Source organism: Amblyraja radiata, chromosome 23, assembly GCF_010909765.2.
Source record: "Amblyraja radiata isolate CabotCenter1 chromosome 23, sAmbRad1.1.pri, whole genome shotgun sequence".
NCBI lineage: Eukaryota > Metazoa > Chordata > Chondrichthyes > Rajiformes > Rajidae > Amblyraja > Amblyraja radiata.
The window spans coordinates 6,675,296-6,689,800 of NC_045978.1; the positions used below are offsets into that span (position 1 = coordinate 6,675,296).

The window sequence follows — 14,505 nt, forward strand, 5'->3', positions numbered from 1 at the left end:
GTTTTGTAGACAGTGAAGAAGGTTATCAAAAATTACAGTTATCCACTGGACAAAGTGGACCATAGAATGGTGAGTGGAGTTGAATGCAGATAAGCAATTGGGGGGGTGGGGGAGAGACGCCAAGAATGAACAGAACGAAGGGGGAGGCGGATGAGGGGGGGGGGGGGTGGTGGTGGGTTGGGTGAGTAGGATGGGGGACCGATGGTGGGGGTGGGGGGGGTTTAGGGGGGTGGGAGAGGCCTGCTGCCATCTGTGCCGGACTGGCCGTTACTTTTGTAACTTTGTCTGTGTCAACATGTGGCGGCACTTGTGTGTGTACACCAGCCTAGGTTGTACGCAAAGCAAAGCATTCTGAAGAAGGGTCTCCACCCAAAACGTCACCCATTCCTTCTCTACAGAGATGCCGCCTGTCCCGCAGAGTTACTCCAACATTTTGTGTCTATTATCGGTGTAAATCAGCATCTGCAGTTCATTCCTACACAAAGCATTACACTGTACCTAGGTACATGTGAGAATGAAATATCATTATTCAATTAATCAATTAAGTAATTAATTAATTCACCTTGAACTCCAGAACCAGGGGCCACAGTTTAAGAATAAGGGGTAAGTCATTTAGAACGGAGATGAGGAAACACTTTTTCACACAGAGAGTTGTGGATCTGTGGAATTCTCTGCCTCGGAGGGCGGTGGAGGCCGGTTCTCTGGATACTTTCATGAGAGAGCTAGATAGGGCTCTTCAAGATAGCGGAGTCAAGGGATATGGGGAGAAGGCAGGAACGGGGTACTGATTGGGGATGATCAGCCATGATCACAGTGAATGGCGGTGCTGGCTCGAAGGGCCGAATGGCCGACTCCAGCACCTATTGTCTATAGTCACTCCCGCAGTATTGTTGGGTCAGGGCGCCTGGCATTCGATACAAATACACAGAGAACCTTTCCGTGAGGCTGTAAACATGACTGATATAGATCCAGTGCCGATCAATTGTGCCCCCTCAGCTGACAATGAACCATTTTACATTTCCTTATCACACCTTCCCCTTCCGTATCTCTAGACCACCCCACCCCTAAATCTTAGTCTGAAGGAGGGTCTCGACCCGAAGAGTCACCTGTTCCCTTCCTCCAGAGATGCTGCCCGACTCCAGCATTCTGTGCGGATTACAGGTGAGTGCCCAGCGGCTCCTCACGCCGTGGCAAAGACGGCTGCGCTGTGAAGCTGTGGACGTGGTTTTGGTGGAGTCGGGGAGGCGTTAGGACCTGGGGTTGCATCGCGTCTCCGCTCATCAGTTGCAGCAGCCGCCTGGTTGACAAAGTCGCATTGAGACCGTGGAGAGGAGGAGATGACAGCTCGCTGCCACTGTCCGCCCGTCAAGGAAGGCAGCCGATCATCGACCGCTTCACACCAAGTAAGTGACACTTCCAATTGAAATCGCCTTTCCACTTTTAATGTTGACATTTGAAAACGGTTTAATGTGTAACCCATCTAATCCTTCTGCAGACGCTGGTTTAAACCGAAGACAGACACAAAAAGCTGGAGTAACTCAGCAGGACAAGGCAGCGTCTCTAGAGAGAAGGAATGGGTGACGTTTCGATTCTCGTTCCTCTCTCCCCTGACTCTCAGTCTGAAGAAGGGTCTCGACCCGAAACGTCACCCCTTCCTTCTCTCCAGAGATGCTGCCTGTCTCGCTGAGAAACTCCAGCATTTTTTCACCGTCTTCAATAAAATATCTTCAATAGACTCAAAAAGCTGGAGTAACTCAGCTTACATCCTTTGATTTGTTATTAAACATGGTGAATGTGGGATCTGGGGAACGGGCTGTGCTTCAAAACTCGTTTTATATATTCAGTGGAAAGGAAAATAAAATCTCACAAACTAGCGCCCCGTGTTTTGAAAGTAAATGAATACTCCGGCCAGAATAACCAATGCGATTGACGAGACAATTAGCTTCATACAATGGGTTTCGGCCCGAAACGTCGCCTATTTCCTTCGCTCCATAGATGCTGCTGCACCCGCTGAGTTTCCCCAGCAATTTTGTGTACCTAGCTTCATACAATGTTGTGTTATTTTAGTTTAAATCGAACTTCCTGGAGGTGGTCAATGGGACTTGGTGTGTGGGTGAAATGGCCCGTTGAATGTTCTTCCAGCGACATCATGCATTTACAGTACACATCATTGCCATGTTTAGTAGCCATTCAGTGATTGAGGCAGTGCAGCGTAGGTTCACGAGATTAATCCCTGGGATGGCGGAACTGTCATATGAGGGAAGATTGAAAAGACTAGGCTTGTATTCACTGGAGTTTACAAGGATGAGGTTGGGGGGGGGGGGGGGGCTCTTATTATTATTATACAATTATAAAATGACTGGACAAGCTAGATGCAGGAAAAATGTTCCCAATGTTGGGCGAGTCCAGAACCGGGGGCTACAGTCTTAGAATAAAGGGCCGGCCATTTAAGACTGAGGAGAGAAAAAAACTTTTCCACCCAGAGAGTTGTGAATTTGTGGAAGCCAAGTCACTGGATGGATTTAAGAGAGAGTTAGATAGGGCTCTAGGGACTAGTGGAATGAAGGGATATGGGGAGAAGGCAGGCACGGGTTATTGATAGGGGACGATCAGCCATGATCACAACGAATGGCGGTGCTGGCTCGAAGGGCCGAATGGCCTCCTCCTGCACCTATTTTCTATGTTTCTATGTAACACAGTTTCCCTTCAAATGTGTCTTCTCATTCACTGTTAAACGGCCATAAGCAGAAGCGAGGCGCAGCAAACACACCTGCCGGCGAAAGAGGCGGGGGGGGGGGGGGGGGGGGGGGGCTCAATAACAAAAGTAGACACTGGATTTATGCAGATGCTGGTTCAATAACAACCCCGTTTGCCACGTACCCACACTTAGAGCCACGCCGAGGATCTCGAAGCTTTTAGTTTGTTGTTAGAAAGTTGACCTGACTCGTCCAAGAAGCTGGAATAACTCAGCGGGTCAGGCAGCATCTCTGGAGAAAAGGAGGTGTTTCCCTTCTTCAGACGCGTTAAGTTGTGACTGTTGTTTTTTTTGTGTGTGTTGTAGAATATGCGGGGCTTGACAACGCGATGAGCCCTCGAAGCTAACGGAGCTCGCAACAAATAAGAAGAGGTTGTGTTTGGCCATGGAGAATGTAACGAGTGTGATGGTGGACTTCCTAAACAGTTCCCTGAACCAGACGGAGGAGTTGAAGCCAATGCCCCGGAACACTCTGGAGTACCAGGTGGTCACCATACTGCTGGTGCTGCTGATCTGCGGCATGGGGATCGCTGGCAACGTGATGGTGGTCCTGGTGGTCGTGAAGACCAAGCATATGAGGACCCCCACCAACTGCTACCTGGTGAGCCTTGCCATCGCCGACCTGGTGGTCCTGCTGGCGGCCGGCCTGCCTAACATCACGGAGAGCGTGGCCGCCTCCTGGGTCTATGGGTACGCGGGTTGCCTGTGCATCACCTACCTGCAGTACCTGGGCATCAACGCGTCCTCCTGCTCCATCACCGCGTTCACCATCGAGCGCTACATCGCCATCTGCCACCCCATCAAAGCCCAGTTCATCTGCACCGTGTCCAGAGCCAAGAAAATCATCGCCTTCGTCTGGGCCTTCACCTCGGTGTACTGTGTGATGTGGTTCTTCCTCCTGCACATCAAGCAGATCCCGCACCTGGACGGCACCGAGGTAGTCTGTGACTACAAGGTCTCCAGGAGCCACTACCTGCCCATCTACTTTCTGGATTTCACCATCTTCTACGTGATCCCGTTATTCCTGGCCACCGTCCTGTACGGGCTCATCGCCCGGATCCTCTTCCTCAACCCCATCCCCAACACCCCACAGGACATGGCCAACAACTCAATCCACAAGGGTCGCTCCAACACCCTCAAGACGACCGGCGGCCGCAGCAAGGGCGCTCAGTCTTCAAGGAAGCAGGTAACAGAGTCACAGGGTGGTACAGTGGCGCAGTTGGTAGAGCTTCTGTCTTACAGCGCCAGGGACCCGCGTTCGATCCTGACCTCGGGTGCTGCCTGACAATAGACAATAGGGGCAGGAGTAGGTCATTTGGCCCTTGGAGCCAGCACCGCCATTCAATGTGATCATGGCTGATCATCTCCAATCAGTACCCTATTCCTGCCTTCACCCCATATCCCTGACTCTGCTATCTTCAAGAACTGATGCTGGTTTACACCGATGATAGACACAAAATGCTGGGGTAACTCAGCGGGTCAGGCAGCATCTCTGGAGAATATGAATAGGAAGGATCTCGGGTCGAGATCCTCCTTCAGGCACTAGTTCTCTGTTGAAACACAAAATGCTGGAGTAACTCAGCATCTCCGGAGAGAAGGAATGGATGACGTTTCTATAGTCTGAGGTCTAAAGTAGGGTCTCGACCCGAAACGTCACCCATTCCTTTTCTCCAGAGATGCTGCCTGTCCCGCTGAGTTACTCCAGAATTTTGTGTCTATCTTCGGTGTAAATTTAGCATCTGCAGTTCCCTTCTAACGCTAGAACTAATGTGAATGAGTGATCGATGATCGGTGTGGACTCAGTGGGCTGAAGGGCCTGTTTCTATGCTGTATCTCTGAACTCTAAACAGTGCCACACAGGAACAGGCCATTCGGCCCACACAGCCTGTGCTGAACGTGATGGCAATAATAGGTCAACGAGCCATTATTTTCTGGTCTCTGACCTTCAATACTTTGTTCATTATTTTTTCATCGATTGGTTCCAGATGATTTAGATCACATCTTTTTGCACACTCTCTATAACGAGGAAGATAAAATTAATATGAGATTCGCCCATTATACACAGCTAATAAATTAAAGTAAGCACTGGCATGCTAAACACACATCTTGTCCAAGAAGCCGAACTTATTTCCATAATTACATTAGCTTAAAAGTGCAGCAGATAAGTTATACCCACTATTTGAGAAGAAGGATTGAAATTGTATTTGGTTAGAACCTGGAGAAACATAGAAAATAGGTGCAGGATTAGGCCATTCAGCCCTTCGAGCCATTCAATATGTTCATGGCTGATCATCTACAATCAGTACCCCACTCCTGCTTTTCCCCCATATCCATTGATTCTGTTAGCCCTAGGAGCTAAATCTAACTCTCTTGAATACATCCAGTGAATTGGCCTCCACTGCCTTCTGTGGCAGAGAATTCCACTCCAGCATTTTGTGCCTATCTACGGTGTGAAACAACTTCTGTAGTTCCTACACATAGAACTAGTGTGAACGGGTCGGCATGGACTCGGTGGGCCGAAGAGCCCGTTCCCATGCTGCATCTCTATAGCCCAAGCTAAAAATAAGTTGCCATGTCTGATTCAATTTTTTTTTCAATAATGTCGAAATTCTAACAATATCACGCAATGATTTGGTTGTGGCTATAAAAGCACTTCCCTCTTTGGCAGACTGAAGTATACGGTGGCTTTACTTTGACGTAGAAGCAAAGAACTGCAGATGCTGACTTATCCCAAACATAGACACAAAGTGCTGGAGTGATTCAGCGAGTCAGGCAGCATCTCTGGAGAAAAAGGGAATAGGTGACTGTGACCTTCTGGTTCGGGACCCTTCTTCAGGCTGAAATCAGGGGTGAGGAGAAGTGGGAGGGAGTTAGGGGTTAGGCACTTTCATACAAGGCGAATCACACATATTTGTTGTAATTTGAGATTCTTGAAAGGACTTCCTCAGGTTGCAGTTGATGGCGACATGGGTTCAGTACCCAAAGCCAAAGTGAATGCATTTAACATTTTACAAAAAGGTTGTTGCACAAAATCCTTTTTTCTTTCTCTGCGATTAATATGTGTCCAGGATTTTCTATTAGTCCGTTTTGCCTCCGATATTCCTTGCATCATTGTAAGCCTGATTTAAAATTACAGTTGACTCCTGTGACCAAAAATGCTTGTGCAACTGCAGTGAAAAGACTGAGGACACAGTCGATCCCTGCATTTAAAATACATGTTAACCTGAGGCATCCCAATAGCTTTCCTTGCACAGAGGTGTACTGTGGTTGAAAATATATCACACATCAAATATCATATATTATATACCATATATTATATATCACATATCACATAATCATATACTATATATCATATATAATGTATCATATAGTATATAGTATATACTGTATTATATATTATATATTCAACCACAGTTATCCCGACTGTCATGTCCATAGCTGCCTTGTACTTATTACTTTGTTTAGTTTAGAGATATAGCATGGAGACAGGCTCTTTGGCCCATCAAATGTACGCTGACCAATGACCAACCATACACCAATTCCACACCAAACAAAGATCACCCATTCACACCGGTTCAATGTCATCTCACTTTCACACACTGGGGACAATTTTACATTTACACCAAAGCCAATTAACCTACAAACCCGCACGCCTATGGGATGTGGGATGAAACCGGAGCACATGGAGGAAACCCACGCGGTCCCGGTGGAAACGTGCAAGCTCCATGCACAGGCAGGCAGTTCCCGAGGTCAGGATCGAACCGAGGTCTCTGGTTGCTGTGAGGTAGCAACTCTACCAGCTACACCACTGTGTCGCCCTGCATTTGGTCGGATTGCATTTGTGTAGGGTCTTATCTGATATGATTGGAAAGCATGCAAAACAAAGCTTTTCGCTCTACCTCGGTATGTGACGATAATTAACTGAATCTTGAACCTAAACCTCGAACACATGTTTATGTGAAGCAGAAATATGTTACAGCAACATAAAACATGTTCCAGGTGAATGATACATTTGCTGTGGTGCATTCAACAAGAATGATTTCTGAATCAAATGGCTTGGTAAAAAAGTAAATAAAATTGAAATGAAAATGCTGGAAATTCTCAGCCGTCAAATGGCAACTGTGGCGAGAGATACAGAGTGAACATTTCAGGTTATTGACCATCAGCATCTCCTGTACTTACTCCTGTACGTCTTTGGAGTGTAGGAGGAAACCGACGATCTCGGAGAAAACCCACGCAGGTCACGGGGAGAACGTACAAACTCTGTACAGACAGCACCCATAGTCAGAATTGAACCCGGGTCTCTTGCGCTGTAAGGCAGTAGCTCTACAGCTTTGCCACTGTGCTGCCCAACACCCCCCCCCCCCCAAAAAAAATTACATTTTGATTCAGTATCTAACGTTGAGTGATTTCAAACAAGATCTCACATGAGATAAGTATTACAGGTGGCCCCACTTATTCGTGAGTGGTTATGTTCAAATACAGAGCCATCATAGAGTTTTGTATATTAAATCATGTGATCTAAAGGCCAAGTTTCCATTCGCCTTTCTAATATTTTTTTTGTGGCTGAGTATTAAAATTTTAGTGATTTATGCATTTAAAAATGTAAATGACTTAAAGGACACTGTTTCTCGATTCTTGTCAATAAAATAGCCTTCCTTTATTTATAGATCTAAAGGTAATATCTCAAACTCCCACATTGGATTACATTTGCTCTGACACCTTGTCAATGTTAATTTTTCAACTTCCCTCTAAACCAACCAAACAGCCAGCAAAGTTTGCTTATTTAATTTCACAGTTTGGATGCTCAGGTCTTTATTGCTGTGCCAAACTCATTTATAGCTCCCGAGAGGACAATAAACAACATCAAACTAATCAGAGAATGATGCTTTTGTTAGATACAGAATGCTGGAGAAACTCAGTGGGACAGGCAGCATCTCTGGATAGAAGGAATGGGTGACATTCTGAGGAAGGGTCTCGACCCGAAACATCACCTATTCCTTCTATCCAGAGATGCTGCCTGTCCCGCTGAGTTTCTCCAGCATTTATCTTCGATGTAAACCAGCATCTGCAGTTCCTTTCTGTTGCTTTTGTTCCTAGTCTTGTCTTGTAACTCCCAAACAATTACCAACTCCTGTGTTAAAGTTACCTTGAATTCCATTCTCTTTAACTATTTTTTGCTAATAATTAGTTGCACAGATTTATCAAATTATATTTGAAAGTTAAAACCTCCATCAACCCAATAAATGCTTTGCATTCATCTTTATGCATGTAATTTGGACTTAATTAACCTCTCACAAATTTGTGTTGATCAGTTTTGTTCAGTGAATATTTAAGTGTTCAAGACCCCAACAATAGGTACCAGTAAAGATTGATATTAAACATATCTGTCAATGGTCATCTGGCTTCATCCACTAACACTATTGAATGGTCATGCAAAGTTGTGGAGTTACTCTGCGGGTCAGGCAGCATCTGTGGGAAACATGGATAAGTGATTATTTGGGTCAGGCTTCAGACTGAAGATTTGTCTGAAGAAAGCTCCCAAATTGCAACATCGCCTATCGACGTTCGGGAGAGATGTTGCCTGACCCATTTTGTTACTCCAGCACCTAGTGCCTTTTTTTTGTAAACCAGCATCTGCAGTTCATCATGTCTACCTTTGAATAACAGATGTTATTCACAGCTTTCCAAATTGGGAGCCATGACAGTATAAATGTCAATTTGTTTTAACTTGTGATAGAATCTCGACATAGTTACAAGATAGTGTAACTAATTCTTGTAACTAATTCTTCTCACAGGTAGTGTTAAAAATCTGCAATTGTCACCCTCAGACATTTGTCCAGGCTAGATCATGAGGGGGGTATTTAGAGAGGATATAGGTACTATAGACCAGGCTTTAGAATTACAGCGAGGAAACATAGCCTTCGGCCCAACAAGTCGGTGCCGACCAGCAATCACCATACACTAATGCTATTCTGCACACTAGAGACAATTTGCAAGTTTTATCTAAGCCAATTAACCTACAAAACTGTACGTCTTTGTAATGTGGGAGGCAACTGGAGCACCCGGAGAAAACTCACGCGGTGACAGGGAGAACGGAAAAAATTGCGTATAGTTAGCATCTGTAGTCAGGATCCGAACGGGGGTCTCTGGTGCTGTGAGGCAGAAACTCTGCCGTTGTGCCACTGCGCCACGCTAAACGTTACGGGGAAATTGAGGGCAATGGGACTCTGGCACAAAAGAGATGTCTGGGGCAGATCACCCACGATCATACTGAAAGGTAGAGATGGTGCAGGGACCAAGTGGCTGTCTCCTGCTCTTACTCTCTTCCATCTTATATATGGTCTCAAAAAGGTAAGGTCCACCTTTTGAACTGCTCATGAGTGCCAATATTGTGGTAAGCATTGACATTAATATAAAGAACCGTACACAGAAGACTATTCTCTACCTACGAGCAAGTATCATATAAGTTGCAAGTGTTAGAGCCAAGGCTTGGCCAACAGTAAAGGACTTGGATTTGATTATCTTCCACAATTTGCTTGGGTCCGAGAACTACACGAGTCATCGTTTCATTGCACGACTCAGTAACAGCAACAAACCTGATATCAAGAGTCAGTGTTTTTTTGTCACATGTCCCAGATAGAACAATGACATTCTTACTTGAAGCAGCACAACAGAATATGTAAATATAGTACTGTAAACAATATAATAAACTGGAAAAAACCCAGTGTGCATATATAAATATACCATATATATATATATATATATATATAGTTTGTTCCATATCTCTCTACATCATTGTCTATATCTCTCATTGCCCTCTCCTGTGACTTTCAGTCTGAAGAGGGGTCTTGACCCGAAACGTCAACCATTCCTTCTCTCCAGAGATGCTGCCTGTCCGCTGAGTTACTCCAGCATTTTGTGTCTATCATCTGCTGTTCCTACCTACTCATATATATATATATATATATATACATGTACATATACACATGTACACATAAAAAACAAACAATAATAGTGCAATAATAACAATAGTCTATGTAGTTCAGAGCTTATTGGATGTTGTTGTGTTCAAGAGCCTGATAGCTGTAGGGAAGAAGCTGATCCTGAACCTGAGCATTACACTTTTCAGGCTCCTGTACCTTTTTCCCGATGGCAGGGGTGAAATGAGCGTGCGTAACGACCCAACACAACCCTAGTATGGCTTCACTTGGTGTCATGTGAAGAAGTGGATTCAGTTTGTTGCCTGTTTGTGCCTGGACCTGCGTTATTGCAGTATCTCGGAGTCAAGTCCTAGATTTGAGATTCTTAATATATTCTTATATTAATCTGGAAGAATCATTCTCCAGAAATGAAGTTTGATTCTACTTACTTTAAGCATGGGTTTAGCTGGCAAATATATTTTTTTTTACAGGCGGTTGACAGCTTGTCATAACTATTAACATCGTTAAAATGTGAGGAATTGAAAAATTAAGTAAACACTAATGGAATATTCGCTGCATTATGCAACAAATGATTCATCTTAACTTATAATAGTAGTGCTTGAAATTGCTTGCTCTCTGACTGTGACCAGCATAAGCACAGAAAATTGATTGCATTGTTACACCTCATTCATTTTCCTTTCATTATTTCTTTGCTTTCTGGTTGATGGGTGAGATTGGAAGGTGGAAAATGGCCAAAGTGCATGAAATATTTCTTCCCTGGCATTTGTTTCCTTCCACGTCATATTATGTTGAAGAGTTCATCCCAATCCATGGTACCACATCATCAGTTATTCGGGTAGTGAAAGGCCTGAATAGAGTGGATGTGGAGAGGATGATTCCACTAGTGGGAGAGACTAGGACCAGAGGTCACAGCCTCAGAATTAAAGGACATTCTTTTAAGAAGGAGTTGAGGAGGAATTTCTTCAGTCAGAGGGTGGGAAATATGTGGAACTCATTGCCACAGAAGGCAGTGAAGGACAAGTCAATGGATATTTTTATGGCAGAGATAGATAGATATATGCGGGTCAGGTTGCATCTGTAGAGGGAATGGATGGGTGACATTTCGGATCGGGATATTTCTTTCTTGGGGCTGATCTGAAACGTCGCCTATTCATTTTTCCACAGCGCGGCACATTGGCTCAGTGGTAGAGCTGCTTCCTTATAGCGCAAGAGACCCGGGTTTGATCCTTAAGGGTGCTGTCTGTATAGAGTTAGTTCATTTCCTCGTGACCTGAGTGGGTTTACTCCGGGATCTCTGGTTTTCTCCCACACTCTATAAACGTATTGGTTTGATTGCAAATTGGCTTTGGTAAAATTTGCAAATCATCCCCATTGTGTGTAGGATAGTGTAAGTTTGTCCCTAGTGTCTGTAGGATAGTGTAAGTGTGCGGGGATCGCTGGTCGGCGTGGACTTGGTGGGCTGCATCTCTAAACTAAACTAAATTAAATTAAAGATGCTCCCTGACCCATTGAGTAACGCTTCTCTTCTTATCGAGTCCACACACACGATTAGAAGTTGTTCAGCCGGAGCTGAACGCATTTCTCGGCATCTGCATACAATGGTGTCTGTCATGTGCTTCTTGTGCTTCTTGTGCGTGGTGGTGGAAAGATTGGTGGAAACAGGGCTGCGATGTGAACGTTCTTTCCTTGACCCCATTGAGGTACTCGAACACTTTGTGTATGGTTTGCATTTGGCAAGCAGGGTTTTTGAATTGCTGTTCCTATACATAGATTTGGGAGCTGTTATTGAAGGACAAGTTCAGTTTCTTTTTATACAAGCGTCAAGAGTGTTTTATTGTCATATGTCCCGGACTGGACAATGACATTCTTACTTGCTGCAGCACAACAGAATATGTGAAAATGTAAACATTGTAGATAACGGGGAAAAAAAGAAAAAGTTCAATAAATAACAAATATAGTGCAAATAACAAATAATAATATAGTATTTTGCAGTTTAGAGCTCCTAGCTTATTCCTTGTGTTTAATAGCCTGATGGCTGTGGGGAAGAAGCTGTTCCTGAATTAGGACGTTACAGTTTTCAGGCTCCTGTACCTTCTTCCTGATAACAGTGGTGAGATGAGTGTGTGGCCAGCATGGTGTGGGTCCTTGATGATTTGGGCTGCCTTTTTGAGGCAGCGACTGTGATAGATCCCTTCGACGGTGGGGACTGTAACCATGATAGCCCAGTACTGCAGAGCAGTTGTTTGTAGTAACGAGAAACGCTTGTTCATCTCACAAGGAGCAGAATTAGACCATTCGGTCCATCAAGTCTACTCCGCCATTCAATCATGGCCAATCTATGTTTCCCTATCTTATCCCCATTCTCCTGCCTTCTCCCCATAACCTCTGACACCCGTACTAATCAAGAATCGATCTATCTCTGCCTGGAAAAACATCCACTGATCTCTGGCATGAGCTAACACGGTGCTATTCTCATTTATTCTCCACTTGAGTTTCTTTTCCACCGAAGTGGAAATTCTGTTACCCAGAACAAATCTCTGTCCCGCTATGGATCAAAATGGTGATAAAATATCCAGCAGAAAATAACACAATTTCAACCTGGTCAGTAAAATAAATTGGTTACCAGGGCGTAGAATAAATCCTCCCTGTTAGCAGGTCACAGGTTGGGTTGATGTTTAAAGAAGCTTTGACAATTTGTGCTGTGCCTCCTTTGTGAGGTACATTGTTCTGATATGTGTGTCTCATTGATAGTCATAGAGAATGGAAATAACCCATTCGGCCCAACTTGCCCACGTCGAACAACATGCCCCATCTACACTGGTCCCACCTCTCTGCGTTTGGCCCATATCACTCTAAACCTGTCCTATCCATGTACCTGTCCAAATGTTTTCCGCTCCTGGCCCTTTGGCCCACTGAGTCCACGCCAACCATCAGTCACACATTCACACCAGTCACTTTCAGGCCTTTATAATATATTTTCCGTACCTTTATTCAATTCCTTCTGTCCGACAAAACGTTCAAAAGTGCCATTTCCAATAACTAGCCTCTGCCAGCAGTGAATGGAAAATTATTCATGGTATTAATATCTTGAATTATTCTAACATTGATAATGAGATCTTTATATTAGTGCCCTGCCAGTCCTGCCGTTTGATGACAGATGACTAACTCGATTCTAACCTATGATTCATATTCCAATAGATCAAAATGTCAGATGGCCCCCTTATGTTCTCAAAATAAGCTGGCATTGTTCAGATCAGGCTCATTATTTGTTGCCAAAGACTAAACCTGCTGCTTATTGCTGAGAAGGGGCAGGTTCTACAATGCAATTACTTAATAGTTTCAGTCATGCTCAGTGGGTAGCACTCGGTCACAGAGGGAATGTACAAACTCAAGATTCAAGATTCAAGAGAGTTTATTGTCATGTGTCCCAGATAGGACAATGAAATTCTTGCTTTGCTTCAGCACAACGGAATATAGTGGACATGAATACAGAACAGATCAGTGTGTCCATATACCATTGTATAAATATACACACACATGAATAAGTAAACAGATAAAGTGTAAATAAACAGATAATGGGCTATAAATGTACAGAGTACAGACAGCTCCGTGCAAACAGCACCCGTGGTCAAGATCTAACCTGGGTGTCTGCCGCTGTAAGGCAGCAAATCCACCACTACGCCACTGTGATGCCTCCCTAGTCGTGCATAAGTTGGCACAGGGTTCGATCCTGTCTACGGGGCGCTGTCTGTGCAGAGTTTGTTCCTTCTCCCTGTGACCGCGTGGGTTTTCTCCAGGTGCTCCGGTTTCCTCCCAAAGTTGTGCATGTTTATGAATTAATTGGCTTCTGTAAATTGTCCCCAGTGTGTGGGATAAAGCTAGTGCACGGGTGACCGTCGGTCGGCACGGACTCGGTGGGCCGAATGGCCTGTCTCCATGCTGTATCTCTAAAAACTAAATGCCTAACCTTTCTGTGAATCCTCCCACAGTAAGAATCCTTTCAGTGAAATATGTGTGTTTGCTACTGGTCCACTTACCAGTGAATGGTCAGAGAAATACGGCCACTCATTCAAAATTGATAAATAATCTGTTTTTTCATCTTTTCTAGGTCACACAAATGCTGGCTGTGGTAGTTATCCTTTTTGCCCTCCTGTGGATGCCCTACCGAACCTTGGTGGTGGTCAACTCTTTCATGAGTGCCCCCTACCTGAACACTTGGTTCCTGTTGTTCTGCAGGTTGAGCATTTACCTGAACAGTGCCATCAACCCCGTCATTTACAACCTAATGTCACAGAAGTTTCGGGCTGCCTTCAAAAAACTGTGCAAGTGCAAGCAGGCAGAGGCAGAGAAACCCACTGCCTACAACGTTCCTGTTTATTACAGTGTGATGAAAGATACTTCACACGAAAGTCCTGACCATGACCTAACGGAGCAAGAGGACATCAATGGATATCCAATTTCCAACAAGGAGATGCATTTCAATCATTCTTGTGGCCAGAAGAAGTGATATTCATCCCAAAACTAGCATGAAAAAAATTAAATGTTTAAGAAGGAACTGCAGATGCTGGAAAATTGAAGGTAGATAAAAATGCTGGAGAAACTCAGCGGGTGCGGCAGCATCTATGGAGCGAAGGAAATAGGCAACGTTTCAGGCCGAAACCCTCCTTCAGAAGAAATTAAATGTCTACTTGCCAAGAATATGGTTTAAGTTATTAATTATTACCCTTTCCTACCTGCGAACAATACTTTCATGTAGAATTTCCATTCTTTAAATATACTCAAGAAAATTATTTTCAGCACCAGTTA

At 44.4% G+C, this 14,505-nt stretch overlaps 1 protein-coding gene across 1 annotated transcript; it reads left to right on the top strand.

Annotated features, from left to right (window-relative positions):
- Window positions 1-3,081: 3,081 nt before the first annotated feature.
- Window positions 3,082-14,273, top strand: trhr (thyrotropin releasing hormone receptor). Its single transcript, XM_033041263.1, has 2 exons — window positions 3,082-3,941; window positions 13,808-14,273. Exons 1-2 carry the CDS (start codon window positions 3,141-3,143, stop codon window positions 14,204-14,206), a joined length of 1,200 nt encoding a protein of 399 aa, XP_032897154.1. The 5' UTR covers window positions 3,082-3,140; the 3' UTR covers window positions 14,207-14,273.
- Window positions 14,274-14,505: the final 232 nt, after the last annotated feature.